This window comes from Coregonus clupeaformis, unplaced genomic scaffold (assembly GCF_020615455.1).
Source record: "Coregonus clupeaformis isolate EN_2021a unplaced genomic scaffold, ASM2061545v1 scaf0195, whole genome shotgun sequence".
Lineage (NCBI taxonomy): Eukaryota > Metazoa > Chordata > Actinopteri > Salmoniformes > Salmonidae > Coregonus > Coregonus clupeaformis.
The window spans coordinates 364,411-386,500 of record NW_025533650.1 but is presented as its reverse complement, the minus strand read 5'-3'; the positions used below and the strand labels follow the sequence as shown (position 1 = coordinate 386,500).

General features: G+C 49.4%; 1 protein-coding gene across 1 annotated transcript in view; it reads left to right on the top strand.

The window, feature by feature from the left end:
• Positions 1-22,090, top strand: part of LOC123484094 (potassium/sodium hyperpolarization-activated cyclic nucleotide-gated channel 3-like) — a 37,433-nt gene that overhangs the window by 12,583 nt on the left and 2,760 nt on the right. Inside the window, exons 2-10 of the mRNA XM_045214058.1 lie at positions 7,990-8,196; positions 8,448-8,670; positions 10,497-10,658; positions 11,876-12,094; positions 13,011-13,157; positions 13,516-13,756; positions 14,004-14,168; positions 16,828-18,509; positions 19,116-19,234. Of these exons, the coding sequence (XP_045069993.1) occupies positions 7,990-8,196; positions 8,448-8,670; positions 10,497-10,658; positions 11,876-12,094; positions 13,011-13,157; positions 13,516-13,756; positions 14,004-14,168; positions 16,828-18,509; positions 19,116-19,234 (3,165 nt within the window). The remainder of the gene's footprint in view (positions 1-7,989; positions 8,197-8,447; positions 8,671-10,496; positions 10,659-11,875; positions 12,095-13,010; positions 13,158-13,515; positions 13,757-14,003; positions 14,169-16,827; positions 18,510-19,115; positions 19,235-22,090) is intronic.

Genomic DNA, 22,090 nt, shown 5'->3' with positions numbered 1-22,090 from the left:
AAAGAGAGAGAGGGGGAAGGAGAAAGAGGGGAAAGAGAGAGAGGGGCGAAGGAGAACGAAGGGAAAGAGAGAGAGGGGTGAAGGAGAAAGAGGGGAAAGAGAGAGAGGGAAAAATAGATATGTCCCAGATGCTTTAGTTTTGTTTAAGAGAGAGAAGTTGGTATTTCCTGCATCAGCTAAGATTAGGAAGATACCAAATTATGACAAATGTACTATATTACGTATTGGATCACTAAAAAATACAATTTTTACATTACCATGTAGTTTACCAATAAAATGGTCTGATGGTGATGTGGATATACTCGGAATACATATCCCAAAGGAAATAAATGATCTCACTTCAATCAATTTTAATAGAAAGTTAGCAAGAATAGGTAAGATCTTACTACCATGGAAAGGAAAATACCTGTCAATTTGTGGAAAAATCACCCTGATTAACTCTTTAGTATTATCCCAGTTTATCACTAAAAGCTTCAGTCATACAAAAGTTATACTTAAATCCGAACTGGTTCTCAAGCAAATTAGTAAGATTGTCTCACCCAATGTTCAAGAAAGGCCTTTTTCCCTTTATTCAGATTACAACAACTCATTTGCAGTTATTTGAAAGGGAAATCATCTCCCAAATATCACTATTTCTAAAACAAGCCATAGAAAGTTGGTTGCAATTTCAATTTAATCCTCCAGAAACGACAGAACAAATAATGCAACAAATATTGTGGTTAAATTCAAATATACTAATTGACAAAAAACCTTTATTTTTTGACAGAATGTTTAAAAAAGGTATAATCTTCGTAAATGATATCATCGGTAGGACTGGTGGAGTTATGTCGCACATGCAGCTAACAAAAACATATGTCTGCTCTACCCAAAATTACAACCAAATAATTGCAGCCTTACCGCAAAAGTGGAAGAGGAAAGTGGAAGGGGGAGAAAGTAAGGAACTTGTCTGTCGGCCTTGCATTAAAGAACATAATTGGTTAAGGAAAACTGTGATAAATAAAAAAGTATATCAGTTTCACTTAAGGACCAAAGGATTGACAGCCGTCCCATATAGATTGCAAAATAGTTGGGAAGAGATTTTTGACGTACCGATCCCATGGCATAGTGTTTATGAGAATGAGAATAGAAAGGTTCAGAACTTTTGTAAAACATCACAGTACGGTTGAAATATATATGGCAAATAGAAATCCTATATGGATGTCTCCTGAGTGGCGCAGTGGTCTAAGGCACTGCATCGCAGTGCTAACTGTGCCACTAGAGATCCTGGTTCGAATCCAGGCTCTGTCACAGCCGACCGCGACCGGGAGACTCATGGGCGGCGCACAATTGGCCCAGCGTTGTCCAGGGTAGGGGAGGGAATGGCCGGCAGGGATGTAGCTCAGTTGATAGAGCATGGCGTTTGCAACGCCAGGGTTGTGGGTTCGATTCCCACGGGGGGCCAGTATAAAAAAAAAACTTAAAAAAAAATGTGTATTCACTAACTGTAAGTCGCTCTGGATAAGAGCGTCTGCTAAATGACTAAAATGTAAATGTAAGAGATAGATGGGAGGTATTGAATAGAGTTGAAGGATGGGACTAATAACAACAAATAATAACAAAGATAGCTAATAATGTAAGCATACTGTGTCCATAATAAGTATATAGGTTGTATATTGGGAGCTTTTGGGAAAGAGCACAGTTAGAAAGATATGGCATATAGAAGCAAACCGGATGGACATCATGAAAATGATCGGAGAGGTTGAGAGTAGAAGAAGTTCAGGAGCAAAAAATATATATATATACAGTGGAGAAAAAAAGTATTTAGTCAGCCACCAATTGTGCAAGTTCTCCCACTTAAAAAGATGAGAGAGGCCTGTAATTTTCATCATAGGTACACGTCAACTATGACAGACAAATTGAGAACATTTTTTCCAGACAATCACATTGTAGGATTTTTAATGAATTTATTTGCAAATTATGGTGGAAAATAAGTATTTGGTCACCTACAAACAAGCAAGATTTCTGGCTCTCACAGACCTGTAACTTCTCCTCTGTCCTCCACTCGTTACCTGTATTAATGGCACCTGTTTGAACTTGTTATCAGTATAAAAGACACCTGTCCACAACCTCAAACAGTCACACTCCAAACTCCACTATGGCCAAGACCAAAGAGCTGTCAAAGGACACCAGAAACAAAATTGTAGACCTGCACCAGGCTGGGAAGACTGAATCTGCAATAGGTAAGCAGCTTGGTTTGAAGAAATCAACTATGGGAGCAATTATTAGGAAATGGAAGACATACAAGACCACTGATAATCTCCCTCGATCTGGGGCTCCACGCAAGATCTCACCCCGTGGGGTCAAAATGATCACAAGAACGGTGAGCAAAAATCCCAGAACCACACGGGGGGACCTAGTGAATGACCTGCAGAGAGCTGGGACCAAAGTAACAAAGCCTACCATCAGTAACACACTACGCCGCCAGGGACTCAAATCCTGCAGTGCCAGACGTGTCCCCCTGCTTAAGCCAGTACATGTCCAGGCCCGTCTGAAGTTTGCTAGAGTGCATTTGGATGATCCAGAAGAGGATTGGGAGAATGTCATATGGTCAGATGAAACCAAAATAGAACTTTTTGGTAAAAACTCAACCCGTCGTGTTTGGAGGACAAAGAATGCTGAGTTGCATCCAAAGAACACCATACCTACTGTGAAGCATGGGGTGGAAACATCATGCTTTGGGGCTGTTTTTCTGCAAAGGGACCAGGACGACTGATCCGTGTAAAGGAAAGAATGAATGGGGCCATGTATCGTGAGATTTTGAGTGAAAACCTCCTTCCATCAGCAAGGGCATTGAAGATGAAACGTGGCTGGGTCTTTCAGCATGACAATGATCCCAAACACACCGCCCAGGCAACGAAGGAGTGGCTTCGTAAGAAGCATTTCAAGGTCCTGGAGTGGCCTAGCCAGTCTCCAGATCTCAACCCCATAGAAAATCTTTGGAGGGAGTTGAAAGTCCGTGTTGCCCAGCGACAGCCCCAAAACATCACTGCTCTAGAGGAGATCTGCATGGAGGAATGGGCCAAAATACCAGCAACAGTGTGTGAAAACCTTGTGAAGACTTACAGAAAACGTTTGACCTGTGTCATTGCCAACAAATGGTATATAACAAAGTATTGAGAAACTTTTGTTATTGACCAAATACTTATTTTCCACCATAATTTGCTAATAAATTCATTAAAAATCCTACAATGTGATTTTCTGGATTTTTTTTCCTCATTTTGTCTGTCATAGTTGACGTGTACCTATGATGAAAATTACAGGCCTCTCTCATCTTTTTAAGTGGGAGAACTTGCACAATTGGTGGCTGACTAAATAAAAATTTTCCCCACTGTATATATATATATAATAGAATTATTGTAAAATTAACTGTGTCCATAAGGTGTAGATAGTAAGTATAGACCGGAAGTAGAGGCCTGGGCATTGTTGTTCACTAATTTACTCCAAGTAGGGAAAGGATGGCGGGGTTGAAAAGTAATAAAGGGGAGTATATATATAAAAAACATTGGGGATTGGAAGTGATGCAGACAATTACATTGATAGAAGATACAATCTATCTGCAATATTAAGCTGATCCACCCCCCCCCCCAAAAATTTTCTATTTCTTTAAGAACCTGCAGATACTTCAAGGTGTGGCTGAGCATGTCTGCATGTGTGTCTACCCATACACTGGAACCTTAGTTGTAATTTACAGTTTGTAAGTTCTAACAGGGAACCAATTAACTGTGACACAGGAAGGAAGTGACTTGTATTAAGAGAGATGATGATGACTGCTTGGTTGGAGTCGAGTAGAGCAGCAGAGACCGGGTCAATTTGTCACACCCTGGCTCGGGGACTCATTATGTTGAGCCAGGGTGTGTTCATTCTATGTTTTCCGTTTCTTTGGTGGGTGTTCTAGGTTGTCTATTTTCTATGTTTGCCGGTGTGACTCCCAATCAGAGGCAACGAGTGTCAGCTGTCGGCTGGTTGTCTCTGATTGGGAGCCATATTTAATCTGTCTGTTTTTCTTTCGGGTTGTGGGATTTTGTTTGTGTGTGTTCGTGTTGTACCATAGACGTCACGCATTCGTTGTTTATTTGTTTTGGTTCGTGTGATCATTTAAATAAATATAATATGTTCACTCGCAACGCTGCGCCTTGGTCTCCCTCATTAGACGATCGTGACAGAAAATCCCACCTAAACCAGACCAAGCAGCGTGAAGAGGAGAGAGGAAGGACCTTGGATCAGGGGAGTAGGAGTTTCGGCTGGGCCACGCTAAGTGAAGAGGAGAGAGGCTGGTCTATGAAGCAATGGATCGAGAGTCTGGCGAGAGCTAGGGAGGCCTGGTCCACGGGGAGGAGAGAACCCCAGAACATTTTTAGGGGGGGGCTCACGACGTGGACGACGGGGCAGCAGGAGGCCGCGATGGAGCGGTCCAGCGGGTGTGAAGAGGAGGCCGCCAGGTTAAGGGGGCCACTGGTCACAGAGGAGAGGGAAAGTGTGGAGGCACGGCGAGAGGTACTGGGGTGTGTTACCAGTCCGGTCCGGCCCGTTCCTGATCCCTGCGTAGGGCCAGTGGTGTGTGTCCCCAGTACGGTCCGGCCTGTTCCTGTTCCTCGCATGCGAGCCTGTGGTGCGTGTCGTCAGCCCGGCCCGGCCTGTTCCTGCTTCCCGCATCGAGTCTGTGGTGCGCGTCGCCAGCCCGGCCCGGCCTGTTCCTTCTCCCCGCACCAAGTCTGTGGTGCGTCTCGTCAGCCCTGTCCGGCTCGTTCCTGCTCCCCGCACCAAACCTGTGGTGCGCGTCGCCAGCCCGGCCCGGCCCGTTCCTGCTCTCCGCACCAAGTCTGTGGTGTGCGTCGTCAGTCCGGCACGGCCCGTGCCTGTTCCCGCACCAGGTCAGGGGTGCGCTTCGACGGCCCGGCTCGGCCCGCTCCTGCTTCCCACACCAAGCCAGTGGTGTGCGTCGTCAGTCCGGCACGGCCCGTGCCTGTTCCCCGCACCAGGTCGGGAGTGCGCTTCGACGGCCCGGCTCGGCCCGCTCCTGCTCCCCACACCAAGCCAGTGGTGTGCGTCGTCAGTCCGGCACGGCCCGTGCCTGTTCCACCGGTGGCTGGTCCGGCACCGGTCAGAGGCTTCACGTCGGAGCTAGAGCAATCCGCTCCACCAGTGTTCAGTCCAGCTCCGGCCAGCAGGGCCAGACCGGACCAGCCGCCGCCGAGGAGGAATGCCCACCCAGCCCTCCCCTGTTTTTGCTCTTATTTAGGCGCGGTCGCAGTCCGCGCCTTTAGGGGGGGGTACTGTCACACCCTGGCTCGGGGACTCATTATGTTGAGCCAGGGTGTGTTCATTCTATGTTTTCCGTTTCTTTGGTGGGTGTTCTAGGTTGTCTATTTTCTATGTTTGCCGGTGTGACTCCCAATCAGAGGCAACGAGTGTCAGCTGTCGGCTGGTTGTCTCTGATTGGGAGCCATATTTAATCTGTCTGTTTTTCTTTCGGGTTGTGGGATTTTGTTCGTGTGTGTTCGTGTTGTACCATAGACGTCACGCATTCGTTGTTTATTTGTTTTGGTTCGTGTGATCATTTAAATAAATAGAATATGTTCACTCGCAACGCTGCGCCTTGGTCTCCCTCATTAGACGATCGTGACACAATTCCATACCAACTCCACTCTGCTCATGAATAGAACACTGATGAGGATGTCAATGAGAATCTCAGAATTCATAATTGGAATTTCTATGACATTCATCTCCTGAAATAAATTGACTGGAACTCGGTTCAGACAAACAGATAGGGAAACGTATTCATCCAGATTGGTTTATGTGGGTGTAAGATAGAATAAATACAGATTTAATTACTTTCTCTAACTATGCATCTGGTTCCCTTTTAGCTAACCACATGCAGCCATAGGCCATATACACTTAGAAAACAAGGTGCTATCTAGAACTTAAAAGGGTTCTTCGGCTGTTGAAGAACCCTTTTTGGTTCCAGGTATAACTCTTTTGGGATCCATGTAGAACACTCTGTGGAAAGGGTTCTACATGGATCCCAAAAGAGTTATACCTGGAACCAAAAAGGGTTCTACCTGGAAACAAAAAGGGTTCTCCTATGGGGACAGCCGAATAACCATTTTGGAACCCTTTTTCTAGTGTAGAACAGCCAGACTGCCTGGTCTGCAAGTACCCAGCACGTATTGTACCACACAGCAACAATTCAGACGCCCATTTCTGAGCATCAAGCATTTAAATCTTTCCCCTGAAAAAAATCCCTCCCATTCTTCTCTTCTCCAGACTTGACCTTTAAATGTTCTCATTTGTTTGTTCTGGTTTGTGGGCACAAAAATGTGCTGGTATCAGCTGTCACACACCAGCCTGGACAAAGGAACCTAATGTGTGGAGACTTAATGAGGTTTGGTGATGTGACATTCTCTGGAAGGTGTCTGTTCTCTAGTCTCTTCTAGTTCAGCACACCCCTCTCTCTCTCTCTTTCTCTCTATATATATATCTCTCTCTCCCTCGGTCTGGGTGTCTGTCTGCTTTGTACATCATCTCAGAGCCTCACAGAGACAGATAGTATGTTATCATCTGTACTACTTTAATCTACTGAGGTTTAGCCAAACCTTCATTTATCTCTGTTAAAGACTACTGCCAGACTAGCTGGAGCAGTGTGTAGGGGGGTGAGATAGTGGTGTCTTCTAGTATGTGCGTGTGTGTCTGCCACAGTGTGATATGGAAGTGATGTTATTCATGAACAACCCTTCTAACTCATACCTCTATATTCCAAGGCCAGGATGCCGTCATTATCCCCCACAGCAGTTGTTCACAGTGTGTTTCTCTATTCATCCTTTTATTCAATATCACGGTTATAAACCCACCTTCGGCTCTGGAACTTGACTGTCTGAGAGACGGTGTGTTTGTGTGTGTGAGGGTCATCATAGTTAATCTGGATCATTGCATTAATAACACCACACCATGAGGATGTGCCAGTGAATCAATGCTAAATTAGATCAATCTCAGAACTGATAAATCCCAGAGAGAGAGAGAGAGAGAGAGAGAGAGAGAGAGAGAGAGAGAGAGAGAGAGAGAGAGAGAGAGAGAGAGAGAGAGAGAGAGAGAGAGAGAGAGAGAGAGAGAGAGAGAGAGAGAGAGAGAGAGAGAGAGAGAGAGAGAGAGAGAGAGAGAGAGAGAGAGAAAACATGAGCATTCACATGGATCTGGAGAGAGAGAGAAGGAGTTTTTCCATTGACCTTTGAAGGAGTGAGTTGACAATAACAGTTGAGATGGAGAGAGTGAAAGTTGGTGAAAAATATAATACAGGGAATGAGTTGATGATAGGGAACCTCTCTCTCTCTCTCTCCCCCTCTCCTCTCCTCTCCTCTCCCAGGTTCTACTGGGACCTGATCATGTTGTGTCTGATGATGTGGAACCTCTCTCTCTCCCCCTCTCCTCGCCTCTCCCCTCCTCTCCCAGGTTCTACTGGGACCTGATCATGTTGTGTCTGATGATATGGAACCTCTCTCTCTCCCCCTCTCCTCTCCTCTCCTCTCCCAGGTTCTACTGGGACCTGATCATGTTGTGTCTGATGATAGGGAACCTCTCTCTCTCCCTCTCTCCCCCTCTCCCGTCCTCTCCCCTCCTCTCCCAGGTTCTACTGGGACCTGATCATGTTGTGTCTGATGATAGGGAACCTCTCTCTCTCCCCCTCTCCCCTCCTCTCCTCTCCCAGGTTCTACTGGGACCTGATCATGTTGTGTCTGATGATATGGAACCTCTCTCTCTCCCCCTCTCCTCTCCTCTCCTCTCCCAGGTTCTACTGGGACCTGATCATGTTGTGTCTGATGATATGGAACCTCTCTCTCTCCCCCTCTCCTCTCCTCTCCTCTCCCAGGTTCTACTGGGACCTGATCATGTTGTGTCTGATGATAGGGAACCTCTCTCTCTTCCTCTCTCCCCCTCTCCTCTCCTCTCCTCTCCCAGGTTCTACTGGGACCTGATCATGTTGTGTCTGATGATGGGGAACCTGATCATCCTGCCAGTAGGGATCACCTTCTTTAAGGATGAGAACACTCCTCCCTGGATCATCTTCAACGTGGTCTCTGATACTCTCTTCCTGGTCGACCTGGTCCTCAACTTCAGGACCGGTATCGTCAAGGAGGACAGCACTGAGATACTGCTAGACCCCAAGTCAGTGTGTGTTTGTGTTTGTGCGTGTGTGTTTGTGTTAGTGTGTTTGTGTTTGTGTGTGTGTGTTTTGAAGGTGACAGAGCTGGAGGCAATGCTTCCCTGTGTGGTGTTCTTCCAGAATTAGAATGAATGGAGTGGTTTGTTATTTATTCTGTGCTAAGCCAACTGTAAGACCATAGGAATAATATCAGAATGCTAAGCTAACTGTGAGACTATAGGAATTACTTTTATATTATGCTATGCTACCACAGGGCTATCCGTCAGCGCTACCTAAAGAGCTGGTTCGCGGTGGACTTTGTGTCGTCCATCCCTGTGGACTACATCTTCCTGATGGTGGACCTGGAGGCCCGGCTGGACTCAGAGGTTTACAGGACGGCCAGGGCCCTCCGCATCGTACGCTTCACCAAGATCCTCAGCCTGCTACGCCTGCTGCGTCTGTCACGACTCATACGCTACATCCATCAGTGGGAGGAGGTGAGAGGCCGGGGTAGAGGGGGAGAGGAGGAGAGGAGGTAGAGAAAGAGGGGAGGAAGGGAAAGGAAAAAGAGACTTACTACCACTGTCACAACTCACTGGTTACATCCTCCAGAGAGAGGGTAGAGGGCAGTCAGTGGAACATGCCAGAGAGGAGGGAGAGAGGGAGGTGAGAGGAGAGAGGAGAGAGGAAGGTGAGAGGAGAGAGGGAGGTGAGAGGAGGGAGGAGAGAGGGAGGAGAGAGAGGGTGAGAGGAGGGAGGAGAGAGGGAGGTGAGAGGAGGGAGGAGTGGGAGGTGAGAGGAGGGAGGAGAGAGGGAGGTGAGAGGAGAGAGGGAGGAGAGAGGGAGGTGAGAGGAGGGAGGTGAGAGGAGGGAGGAGAGAGGGAGGTGAGAGGAGATAGGGAGGAGAGAGGAGGGAGGGAGGAGAGAGGGAGGTGAGAGAAGAGAGGGAGGTGAGAGAAGAGAGGGAGGTGAGAGGAGAGAGGGAGGTGAGAGGAGGGAGGAGAGAGGGAGGTGAGAGGAGAGAGGGAGGAGAGAGGGAGGTGAGATGAGGGAGGGAGGAGAGAGGGAGGTGAGAGGAGAGAGGGAGGTGAGAGGAGGGAGGTGAGAGGAGGAGAGGGAGGTGAGGAGGGAGGAGGAGGGAGGAGAGAGAGGGTGAGAGGAGGGAGGAGAGAGGAGGAGGGAGGAGAGAGGGAGGTGAGAGGAGGGAGGAGAGAGGGAGGTGAGAGGAGGGGAGGAGAGAGGGAGGTGAGAGGGAGAGGGGAGGAGAGAGGAGAGAGGGAGGAGAGAGGGAGGAGAGAGGGAGGAGAGGGAGGGGAGAGAGGGAGGAGAGAGGGAGGTGAGAGGAGGGAGGGAGAGAGAGGAGGAGAGAGGGAGGTGAGAGGAGAGAGGGAGGAGAGAGGGAGGTGAGAGGAGGGAGGAGAGAGGGAGGTGAGAGGAGAGAGGGAGGAGAGAGGGAGGTGAGAGGTGAGAGGGAGGTGAGAGGAGAGAGGGAGGTGAGAGGAGGAGGGAGGAGAGAGGGAGGTGAGAGGAGGGAGGTGAGAGGAGAGAGGGAGGAGAGAGGGAGGTGAGAGGAGGGAGGAGAGAGGGAGGTGAGAGGAGGGAGGTGAGAGAGGAGGGGAGAGAGGGAGGGGAGAGAGGGAGGGGAGAGGAGAGAGGGAGGGGAGAGGAGGGAGGAGAGAGGGAGGAGAGAGGGAGGTGAGAGGAGAGAGGGAGGAGAGAGGGAGGTGAGAGGAGGGAGGGAGGAGAGAGGGAGGTGAGAGGAGAGAGGGAGGATAGAGGGAGGTGAGAGGAGGGAGGAGAGAGAGGGGAGAGGGAGGAGAGAGGGAGGTGAGAGGGAGGTGAGAGGAGAGAGGGAGGAGAGAGGGAGGTGAGAGGAGAGAGGGAGGTGAGAGGGAGGTAAGAGGAGAGAGGGAGGAGAGAGGGAGGTGAGAGGAGAGAGGGAGGAGAGAGGGAGTTGAGAGGAGGGAGGTGAGAGGAGGGAGGGAGGAGAGAGGGAGGTGAGAGGAGGGAGGAGAGAGGGAGGTGAGAGGAAAGAGGGAGGAGAGAGGAGGGAGGTGAGAGGTGAGAGGAAAGAGGGAGGAGAGAGGAGGGAGGTGAGAGGAGGGAGGAGAGAGGGAGGTGAGAGGAGGGAGGAGAGAGGGAGGTGAGAGGAGAGAGGGAGAGGCTGAGAGGGGAAAAAGAGAGGTCAGCGCAGTATAGGGGAAAGAGAGACCGCTAGGGGGGCAGCCGATCTATCTCTTCATTGGGGAAGAGGCACCTATGATAAAAGGTGCCCGCGCAAGACGTTAATAAACTAACGTGATGTCAAACTCTCCCCCTCCAGATCTTCCATATGACCTATGACCTGGCCAGTGCCATGGTGAGGATAGTCAACTTGATAGGCATGATGCTGCTGCTGTGCCACTGGGACGGATGTCTACAGTTCCTGGTTCCCATGCTGCAGGACTTCCCCCTGGACTGCTGGGTCTCCAAGAACAACATGGTGGTGAGTTACACGTCTCTCTCTCTCTCTCTCTCTCTCTCTCTCTCTCTCTGTGACTGTCTGTCTGTCTGACTGTCTGTCCATGCCTGTCTGTTTATCTGTCTGTCTGTCTATCTGTCTTTCTGTCTGTCTGACTGCTGGGTCTCCAAGAACAACAAGGTGGTGAGTTAGTTACATGGGGACTGAGACATGGAGAGAAATGTTGACACACTCACAAATGGAGGGCTTGTGTGCACAGTGTGTGATATTATTGATATTGTGTGTTTGTGTGCACTGATTACGGGGTATGTGGACCGAATGTGTGTGTAGACAGAGAGTGAGAGAGAGAGAGAGAGAGAGAGAGAGAGAGAGAGAGAGAGAGAGAGGGGGAGTGTGTGTGTCCTCTTGATGGATGTTGTTTGCTCTCTGTGTTAGTTAATTGGCTCATGTAGCAGCATGTCTGGTCGGAATAAAAGGGACTATCAACACAATAAAACATGTCCCAATTTAAACATCCTACAGATGGAGTAGATGGAGATATGAACACACCCACGCCCACACAAACACACGCACATACACACACACGGTTGTGTGTTTCGCTGACTCACGTCTCGGTAGTGTTTCCTCAGTGGTTGCCGGGGTGACTGTTGCTAGGCCAGCTGATGCTGAGAGTTCTCCCCCAGAGAACGCCACGTGCCACCCGCCGGACCATTTAACAGAACAGGATATAATTGGCCTCACACACACACCATCAATCACAAACACAATCACTCACTCACACACACACACACACACACACACACACACAATCACACACACAATCTCACACACACACACACACACACACACACAATCACACACACAATCTCACACACACTCAGCCTGAGATAAATACTGTATACTGTAGGTCTCTAATATTCATCATGCTTCATTGCATGATTGGCTAACACACACTGGGTTTATAACATATTTTAGGGCCATTTTATGATGATTATGATTATTATTATTCTCTAGCTTTTTGCCTGTGAGTAGTCTGTTTTACACAGCAGGAAGTGGAAAAGCAATGAGCACTTTACAGTCCCAGTTATAGCCTAGGTTGTAGCTATTACCTCCCTCCCTCTCTTCCACCTTCCTCTCCCTCTCCCTCTTCCTCTTCTTCTCTGTCTCCCTCTGTAGAATGACATGTGGGCGGTCTCCAATAGCCTGTTTAACTCTCTCTCTCTATCTCTCTCACTGTCCAGAATGATACGTGGGGGATCCAATACTCATATGCCCTGTTCAAGGCGATGAGCCACATGTTGTGTATTGGCTACGGTGCCCAGGCTCCAGAGGGCATGACAGACGTGTGGCTCACCATGCTCAGTATGATCATTGGTGCCACCTGCTATGCCATGTTCATCGGCCATGCCACCGCTCTCATACAGTCCCTGGACTCCTCACGACGACAGTACCAGGAGAAAGTAAGAGATTAGGACCCTCTCTATCCCTCACTCCATCTCTCTCTCTCCATTCCTCTATCCCTCCTGCCATCTCTCTCTCATTCCTCTATCTCTCCCTCCATCTCTCTCCATTCCTCTATCTCTCCCTCCATCTCTCTCCATTCCTCTATCCCTCCCTCCATCTCTCTCTCCATTCCTCTATCCCTCCCGCCATATCTCTCTCTCCATTCCTCTATCCCTCCCTCCATCTCTCTCTCTCCATTCCTCTATCCCTCCTGCCATCTCTCTCTCATTCCTCTATCTCTCCCTCCATCTCTCCATTCCTCTATCCCTCCCTCCATCTCTCTCTCCATTCCTCTATCCCTCCCGCCATATCTCTCTCTCCATTCCTCTATCCCTCCCTCCATCTCTCTCTCCATTCCTCTATCCCTCCCTCCATCTCTCTCTCCATTCCTCTATCCCTCCCTCCATCTCTCTCTCCATTCCTCTATCCCTCCCTCCATCTCTCTCTCTCCATTCCTCTATCCCTCCCTCCATCTCTCTCTCCATTCCTCTATCCCTCCCTCCATCTCTCTCTCTCTCATTCCTCTATCCCTCCCTCCATCTCTCTCTCCATTCCTCTATCCCTCCCTCCCTCCCTCCCTCCCTCCCTCCCTCCCTCCCTCCATCTCTCTCTCTCATTCCTCTATCCCTCCCTCCATCTCTCTTTCTTCATTCCTCTATCCCTCCCTCCCCCTCTCTCTCATTGCGTTATATTAACGTTGTATTAATGTTGTATTCACGTTATATTACCGTTGTATTAACGTTGTATTAATGTTGTATTAACGTTGTATTAATGTTGTATTCACGTTGTATTAATATTGTATTGATGTTGTATTAATGTTGTATTGACGTTGTATTACCGTTGTATTGACGTTGTATTGATGTTGTGTTCCAGTATAAGCAGGTGGAGCAGTACATGTCGTTCCATAAGCTCCCTGCAGATGTCCGTCAGAGGATTCATGAGTACTACGAGCATCGCTTCCAGGGCAAGATGTTTGACGAGGAGAACATACTGGGTGAACTCAGCGAACCGCTAAAGGAGGTAACACACACACAATGCACGTGCACACACACACGCACGAGACACGTACACACACACACACGCACGAGGCACGCATGCAGGCATACACGCACACACACAGTTACAAGTTACGAAAGCTAGCTGTAGCATAACAACAACAAAAAAAACTGCTCAAGCCAGTCGATTCAAACTGCCTCAAACACATTTTACATTAAAGAAAATGAAAATGTACTGATACAATTCAGTTCTTGTGCATTTTAACTCACTTCCCAACTCCTCTCCCTCCCCCTCTCTTTCTCCCCCTCTCTTTCTCCCTCTCTCTTTCTCCCCCTCTCTTTCTCCCTCTCTCTTTCTCCCCCTCTTTTTCTCCCTCTCTCAGGCGATAGTTAGCTTTAACTGCCGTAGCCTGGTGGCTCACATGCCGCTGTTTGCTAACGCGGACCCTAACTTTGTGACGGCGGTGCTGACCAAGCTTCGCTTCGAGGTGTTCCAGCCCAATGACTTAATCATCCGTGAGGGCACGATGGGACGCAAGATGTACTTCATCCAACACGGACGAGTCGGCATACTCACCCGCGGAAACAAGGAGACCAAACTCAGTGACGGGTCCTACTTTGGGGGTGAGGAGAGGAGGTAGAAGGGGGAGGGAGGGGTGAGGATAAGGACAGGGTGAGGAAAAAGAGAAGGGGAGAGGTGTGGTTGTGAGTTAGAGTAATCACTTCTTTAATTTTACAATTTCTTCAACAAAATCTTATTTTTTCCACTCTCTCCCACCCCTCTTCCCTTCTCCCTCTTCATCCACACCTCCCCTCCCTCCTCTCTCTCTCCTAATCTCCCTCTCTCTCTCTCTCTCTCCCTCTCTCTCAGAGATCTGTCTGTTGACTCGGGGCCGGAGGACGGCGAGCGTCAGAGCGGATACGTACTGTCGTCTCTACTCCCTCAGCGTGGACAGCTTCAACGAGGTCCTGGAGGAACACCCCATGATGAGGCGGGCCTTCGAGACCGTTGCCGTCGACCGGTTGGACCGCATCGGTACTATACCTCTCCCGATTGGCTCAAGCATCTGCCAATCGGTCCATTACTTGCAATGACTTACAGTTTTCAATTCAGTTTCATTTCTATAGCGCTTTGTGCAAAGACCTTGCCAGTGAATAGCATTTTTCTAATCAATTCAGATTGTATTTCTAAAGCGCTTTGTAAAGTGACCTTACAGTTGCAGAAGCCCTTCGAAGCAGGTTAAGGGAGCGAGAAACTGAAAGAAAATCTCAGAGAGCTAATAGAACAGAGACCTACAGTGAGGGAAAAAAGTATTTGATCCCCTGCTGATTTTGTACGTTTGCCCACTGACAAAGACATGATCAGTCTATAATTTTAATGGTAGGTTTATTTGAACAGTGAGAGACAGAATAACAACAAAAATGTTATAAATTGATTTGCATTTTAATGAGGGAAATAAGTATTTGACCCCTCTGCAAAACATGACTTAGTACTTGGTGGCAAAACCCTTGTTGGCAATCACAGAGGTCAGACGTTTCTTGTAGTTGGCCACCAGGTTTGCACACATCTCAAGAGGGATTCTGTCCCACTCCTCTTTGCAGATCTTCTCCAAGTCATTAAGGTTTCGAGGCTGACGTTTGGCAACTCGAACCTTCGGCTCCCTCCACAGATTTTCTATGGGATTAAGGTCTGGAGACTGGCTAGGCCACTCCAGGACCTTAATGTGCTTCTTCTTGAGCCACTCCTTTGTTGCCTTGGCCTTGTGTTTTGGGTCATTGTCATGCTGGAATACCCATCCACGACCCATTTTCAATGCCCTGGCTGAGGGAAGGTTCTCACCCAAGATTTGACGGTACATTGCCCCGTCCATCGTCCCTTTGATGCAGTGAAGTTGTCCTGTCCCCTTAGCAGAAAACACCCCCAAAGCATAATGTTTCCACCTCCATGTTTGATGGTGGGGATGGTGTTCTTGGGGTCATAGGCAGCATTCCTCCTCCTCCAAACACGGCGAATTGAGTTGATGCCAAAGAACTCGATTTTGGTCTCATCTGACCACAACACTTTCACCCAGTTCTCCTCTGAATCATTCAGATGTTCATTGGCAAACTTCAGACGGTCCTGTATATGTGCTTTCTTGAGCAGGGGGACCTTGCGGGCGCTGCAGGATTTCAGTCCTTCACGGCGTAGTGTGTTACCAATTGTTTTCTTGGTGACTATGGTCCCAGCTGCCTTGAGATCATTGACATTGCTTTTACACCTGCATTACTAGCTGTTTGGGGTTTTAGGCTGGGTTTCTGTACAGCACTTCGAGATATTAGCTGATGTAAGAAGGGCTATATAAAATAAAATTGATTGATTGATTGACAAGATCCTCCCGTGTAGTTCTGGGCTGATTCCTCACCGTTTCACATGATCAATGCAACTCCACGAGGTGAGATCTTGCATGGAGCCCCAGGCCGAGGGAGATTGACAGTTCTTTTGTGTTTCTTCCATTTGCGAATAATCGCACCAACTGTTGTCACCTTCTCACCAAGCTGCTTGGCGATGGTCTTGTAGCTGTCACGATTTAACTAGATATGAACCCAAATGCAGACAACTACACCGAGCCAGAGAAGGTTTAACAGGTTTATTTACAAAAGTTCAATTTGTCCAGGTTTCCAATAATAGGGGAAGAGCAAGTCCAGGTTAACAGGGAGGGTAACAGATCCAGGTTCAGAGCAGGAGTGGTACCGTAACGTCCTAGTGTCCGTGGTGAGTCCAAAAGGAAGGTCCGGTAGTGGTAAGCAGGATGGTGGTGGCAGGAGTGAAGCGGAGGCAGGAGTCAGGTTCCAATAATATCGTAGTCTTGACTATGATCTGACGATGAGTGGCAAGTTTGACCGGGTCTTAAAGGCTGAGGTGATTATGGTGAATGAGCTGCAGCTGGAACCCTGACTCCCGCACACCAGACTTCACTCCTGCAATCAAGGACAGACAGAGGGGAGGGAGAGAGCAGAGAGAGAGCTACCTAGCAGCAGTAGGCCTAACAGTAGCCCATTCCAGCCTTGTGTAGGTCTACAATTTTTTCCCTGACATCCTTGGAGAGCTCTTTGGTATTGGCCTTGGTGGAGAGTTTGGAATCTGATTGATTGATTGCGTCTGTGGACAGGTGTCTTTTATACAGGTAACAAGCTGAGATTATGAGCACTCCTTTAAGAGTGTGCTCCTAATCTCAGCTCGTTACCTGTATAATAGACACCTGGGAGCCAGAAATCTTTCTGTTTGAGAGGGGTTCAAATACTTATTTCCCTCATTAAAATGCAAATCAATTTATAACATTTTTGACATGTGTTTTTTTTGTTTTTGTTGTTATTCTGTCTCTCACTGTTCAAATAAACCTACCATTAAAATTATAGACCGATCATTTCTTTGTCAGTGGGCAAACGTACAAAATCAGCAGGGGATCAAATACTTTTTTCCCTCACTGTAAGAGCAGACACCTGGTTCTGTTTGTGATCTTTAATCAGCCACTCAGCCCTGTCAGCCTCATTACAACTGTGTTGTTTGATCGTCACTTTATTTTCTACAACTTTGTTCTTGCTCTTGTTTTCGCCCATTTGTGTCAAACAAGAACAGTAACCATCCCCTCCATCAGTTTGTTTCTGTTTTGATCGTTTCATTCTAGTCTCTTCTCTCTCTTTGTTCTCCTCTGCAGGTAGGAAGAACTCTATCCTGATGAGGAAGTCGTCCCAGGCGGGTTCCATGGCGGGGGGCAGCGGTTTGGGGCGTGGGGGTCGAGGAGGAGGGGGGGCGGGGCTAGCCATGGGGGGGCTGGGCTCCTGTGACAGCATGCTGGTTCAGCAGATCGTTAAACACGACAGCATGCCAGCCATGCAGGAGGCCATCGCTGCTGCCGCTGCTGGAAGGGGGGGGGCCACGGGAGGAAGTGGTACGGTCTCCCCTAGGCCCCACCCACTGATCTGGGCTCCACTGATCCACGCTCCGCTCCAGACAGCGGCCGCTACGACTAACGTGGCCATCGCCCTCATGCACCAGCAGCAGCAGCAACAGCAGCTACAACATCAACTACAGCAGCAACATGCGCTAGGGGGCGCTATATTCTTCCCCTCCATCTCTCCATCACCTTCCGTCTCCTTCCCTCTCTCCCCCCCGCGGCCCCCTGTCCTGCAGCCCCTGCGCCCCTCTGTGAGTTCCCTCATTGGGATGATGGGGGTAGGAGGGATGGGAGGGGGAGGGCTGTCCCCTAGAGGGGGGTTTCCTGCCTTCCCCTCCCCCTCGCCCTTCCCCATGGCCCCCCCGGGAGGTGTGATATCATCCCCTGTTGCTCAAACCCCACCCACACCGGCCTCCTCTGTCCCCACGTCGGTCCAATTAGGAAGGACCCTGCACTACAGTCTCCGCCTCCACCCGGAACACCCTTCAGTGATGGGTGGAACCCCAGGAATCCCCAAGGTAGGAGGGGCCACCACACCACATCTGTTCTACCACGTGAATCCAACTGCAGCCACCAGTGTCATGTCAGACACTTGCAGTTCCATGGCTGGCCAGCAGGGGGCCAAGGAGGCACTGTTGCGTCACGGAGGAGGCAGCAACCAGGGCCTGCCTGCACTGGGGAGGCTCACCCAGGAGGCCAGACTCCGCTCCGCCTCGCAGCCCACCCTGCCTCATCGATCCTGGGCAAGCATGCAGCCTCACCCCCCTCTCCAGCGGAAGGCCTCTGGAGGTAACCTGCTGCCAGCCTCGTTCCTGGCTGGGACGCAGCTAACCAGGGGTGGCAGTGTGGGGGTGTTGACTACTCCCCTACCAGTCCAAGTCCCAGCACAACGGTTACAGATGCCCCCCTTCAATGCACAGACACAAGCACAGACCCTGGGCTCTATACAGACCCTCCCTGATCCTGTCTCTACACACTGCCCTGCACACACACACACAGCCACACACACACATCCCATCACTGTACCTGCAGCCACACCCACCTCAGCTTCTCCCCTGGCCTCCTACTCTTCCTCCCCCAAACAAACCCCCCTCTCCTCTGCCACCCCCTCCCCTGCTCCCACTCCTTCCTCCCTCACCCCAGCCCTGCCACTGACCCCTCGCCCCAAACCCACCCCTACACCCCCAGCTCGCTCCTCCTCTCCTCCCCCCTGCTCCATCCCTCCCTCTGCCGGAACTACTCCCCTCACCTCAACCGCTCGCTCCAAACCCATCCCTACACCTCCCCCTCACTCTTCTTCCCCCTCTCCCTCCTCCACTCCCCCTCCCTCCTCTGTAACCACCTCTTCCCCCCTCACCTCAACCCCTCGCTCTAAACCCATCCCTACACCTCCCCCTCGTTCTTCTTCACCCTCTCCTTCCTCCACTCCCCCTCCCTCCTCTGTCAGTGCCCCTTTCCCACTTCCACAAACCCATGGGCGCAAGTCCTCTCTCGCATCCCCCTCTCCCCCCTCCTCCTCCCTACCTTCCTCCCCCACTCTTCTCCAGAGCCCCCTAATCAAGCCCTCCCCCTACACCCCCCTCCCCTTCCCCTCTATCTGGGCCCACCCCTACCCCCTCTAAAGCCCCTACCCAGACTCATACCCCTACCCCCTCTCAAACACCTTCTCAAACCCCTACTCCTACCCCTTCTCAAACCCCTACCCCTACCCAGACTCGTACCCCTACCCCCTCTCAAACACTTTCTCAAACCCCTACTCCTACCCCTTCTCAAACCCCTACCCCTACCCAGACTCGAACCCCTACCCCCTCTCAAACACCTTCTCAAACCCCTACTACCCCTTCTAAAACTCCTACCCAGACTTGTACCCCTACCCCCTCTCAAACACCTTCTCAAACCCCTACCCCTACCCAGACTCGTACCCCTACCCCCTCTCAAACACCTTCTCAAACCCCTACCCCTACCCCTTCTCAAATCCCTACCCAGACTCGTACCCCTACCCCTATCCTCTCTCAACCCTCCAATCGTCCCCCTACCCTTATTTCTAGTCCTGTTCCCACTCAGAGCCAAACCCTAACCGCAACCCCCACCCCAGCTGCAACCCCCACCCCAGCCGCCACTTCCACCCTAGCCCCAACCTCAACCTTGATTCCCACTCCTTCTTCCAGTAAACCTCCCACCCCTATCTCTATCCCTTCACCTGCCCTTACGCAAAGCCAAACTCTAACCCCAACATCTACCAGTTCTAAAACTCCGGCCCCAACCTCAACTCCAACTCCTACCCCCAAACCTCCCCCTACCCATACTGCCAAACAGACCCCACATATAGCCCCTGTTCAAACCTCCACCCCTACCCCAACACCCACTTCTAAAGCTTCTCTTAGTCCTGCACCCATCGCCTCCGCTGCTCCAATTCAAGCCCCAAAAGGCTCAGCCCACACCCCAAAACAGACCCCAGCTGTCCAAACCCCAGTCCAAACCCCTGCCCCAAAACCCACTTCTAAATGTTCTGTTACCCCCACAATCCCACTTGTTCCTATCCATACCTCAAAACAATCCTCCACCCCCAAACCTGCCTCAACCCATACCCCAAAACAGACCCAACCTTTAGGTCCTGTCCCTACACCTACATCTCCCCCTTACACCACTCATGCTCCCACACTGGCCCCTTCCCAAGCTCCAAAGCTGACCACACCCGTAACACCTGTCCAAACCTCCACTACCACCCTCCCACCCACTCAGTTGGCCCCAGGCCCAGCCACCTCCCTCCTTCAGACATCCTGCCCCCCAGCCGCCTCTGCCCACTCCGCCTCCCCCAAGGGGGGCAAGAAGGACCCTTAGCTGCCTCAGGAAAGGCTAATAGGGACTGAGACAAAAACTGCCTGCCAACATGTGATGGTCCTGGAGGAAATGATCTGATTGGAGGATGGACTTTTCGGGCCAGATATACTGTATAGGTTGTGTCACAAAACACCCCATGCCCCATATAAAGTAGCACACTGTAGGGAATAGGGTACTGCGGATTTGAGTTCAACAAACTATCCTCCAAACGGTCCATGACTTGCGACTAGGTTTTAACTGTTGTTGCCAACATGGCATGCCAAAATTCTAGATTGAAACGGAGTTGGGCAGACTCTGTATGTCTATGGCTCTGGTGACTAGGGCAGGCTAGAGTAGAATCACAGTTGATATTTAAAGTCCAAACATGTACATACATATCTGTGTCAGTGATGGTTGGAGCAAGCAAGAGAGATGAAGTGGAAAGGTAATGGCAGCACACAGTGGGAGGGACAATACAGCTGTCAGACAAGATGAGGATGATGATGACAAAGATAGCAATGGAGCTCGTTGCATCTTGCTGCTGATTGGAGGAGGGTTAGGTGGCCAATTCTAAGGCATAAGATAGGCATTTCCTGATTTCCAGCTCCACCTCCCTTTTGCCTGTCGCTCTTCATCAACGTGTAATATTTTGTAATTATATGATTAATCATAATATGAGATTACTAATCACTGCAAAATTGATCATCATATTGATCAGTAACTATAGGAGTGATTAGTCCACTTGTAGTTATGTTGTCCAAGGTGTGTGGTGGTTAGCTTCGGACCAATATGTTCACACAACTTCTGTAACTGAATTGTGTTTTTTGGTGCAACACTTAATACTGCTCTCTCGTAAACTGTGGATGTGGATTTATTTGTTCCGCCTAGCTCCCTGTAAATGCATGCCTCTCTCTCTATTCCCTCCTTTTCCCTCGTTCCTCACCTCCTCTGGCTCCTGTCTGCTTTCATCCTGTCTTTCATCTCTGTCTGTCTGATCCTCCTTTCATCTTTCACAGAGCTTTTGTAATTAACTACTGTTCCAGAGACATTCACAGATGTTCTCTATCTCTCTCCATCTCTCACTTTTTCTGTCTCTCCATCTCTCGCTTTCTCTCTCTATCTACTGTGTCTCCATCGCTCTCTCTTTCTTACTCATTTTGTCACCTGCCTTTCATAATGTACTCTCACCCCATCTCTCTCTCTCTCTCTCTCTCTCTCTCTATCTATCATTCCCTCCCTCCCTCCATCCCTCCTTCCCTCCCCCCTCCTTTCTTCCCTCTCTTGTCCTGGTGTCATGTCCAGTGCTGTTTGATGTTTTTCTGTGGGTAGCAACAGAGCATTCCTCTTTTAACCCTTGATACCATGTTGCCTAGATTATATTTAAGGACCAAATGTTATTTTTTTTATTTGTGATCACAGCTTTAGCTTTTGAGTAAAATCAATTAAATGATAGTTGTTGATGATGATGATGTTATTGATGATGATGATTATTAGGATGATAAGGAGGACCATGATTATGGTGACGGTAAGAATGCTCATAATGATAGCTAGAATAAAGCACATTTAGAAAGTCAGTTTGTCTTTGGTGTCATTGACGAGAGAGAGCGAGAGAGCGAGAGAGAGAGAGAGAGAGAGAGAGAGAGAGAGAGAGAGAGAGAGAGAGAGAGAGAGAGAGAGGAGAGTGTATGTGTGAGTGCTTGCATGCGTGTGTGTGTGTCTGTGTGTGCGTGCGTGCGTGTGTCCTGCCCGGTAATCCTGAACACCTCCAGAGGTGAAGCAGACTCGTATCCAAGATGACGCCTGTGGATGGGAACGCTGGGATCACTGTTGCTCTCGACTCTAACTAAATCATTATCCTCCTGCACTGGGAAGGATTATACCATATCTAATACACAGCCTGACCCTCCTGACTTGTGTCTCTCTCTCTTTCTTGCTCTCGCTCTCACTCCATCTAATCTGTGTTCAAGGGGGTTCAAAAGTCTCATCTCCACACTATGTTATGTTTGGTGGTGATTGTATTGTTTTTCACCTTTGGTGGATTGTGAGGCATTAGAGTGTTGGATTTACACTCAGAGTGATTTGCATTACGGCCTGAAATTAAATATTGTACTGAAGGGAACAATCATGATCTTTGGAGGGATGCATGATTGTTAGAGGGATGTATAGAGACTTATTGTGTACATTCTACTCTATTCTAAAGGGA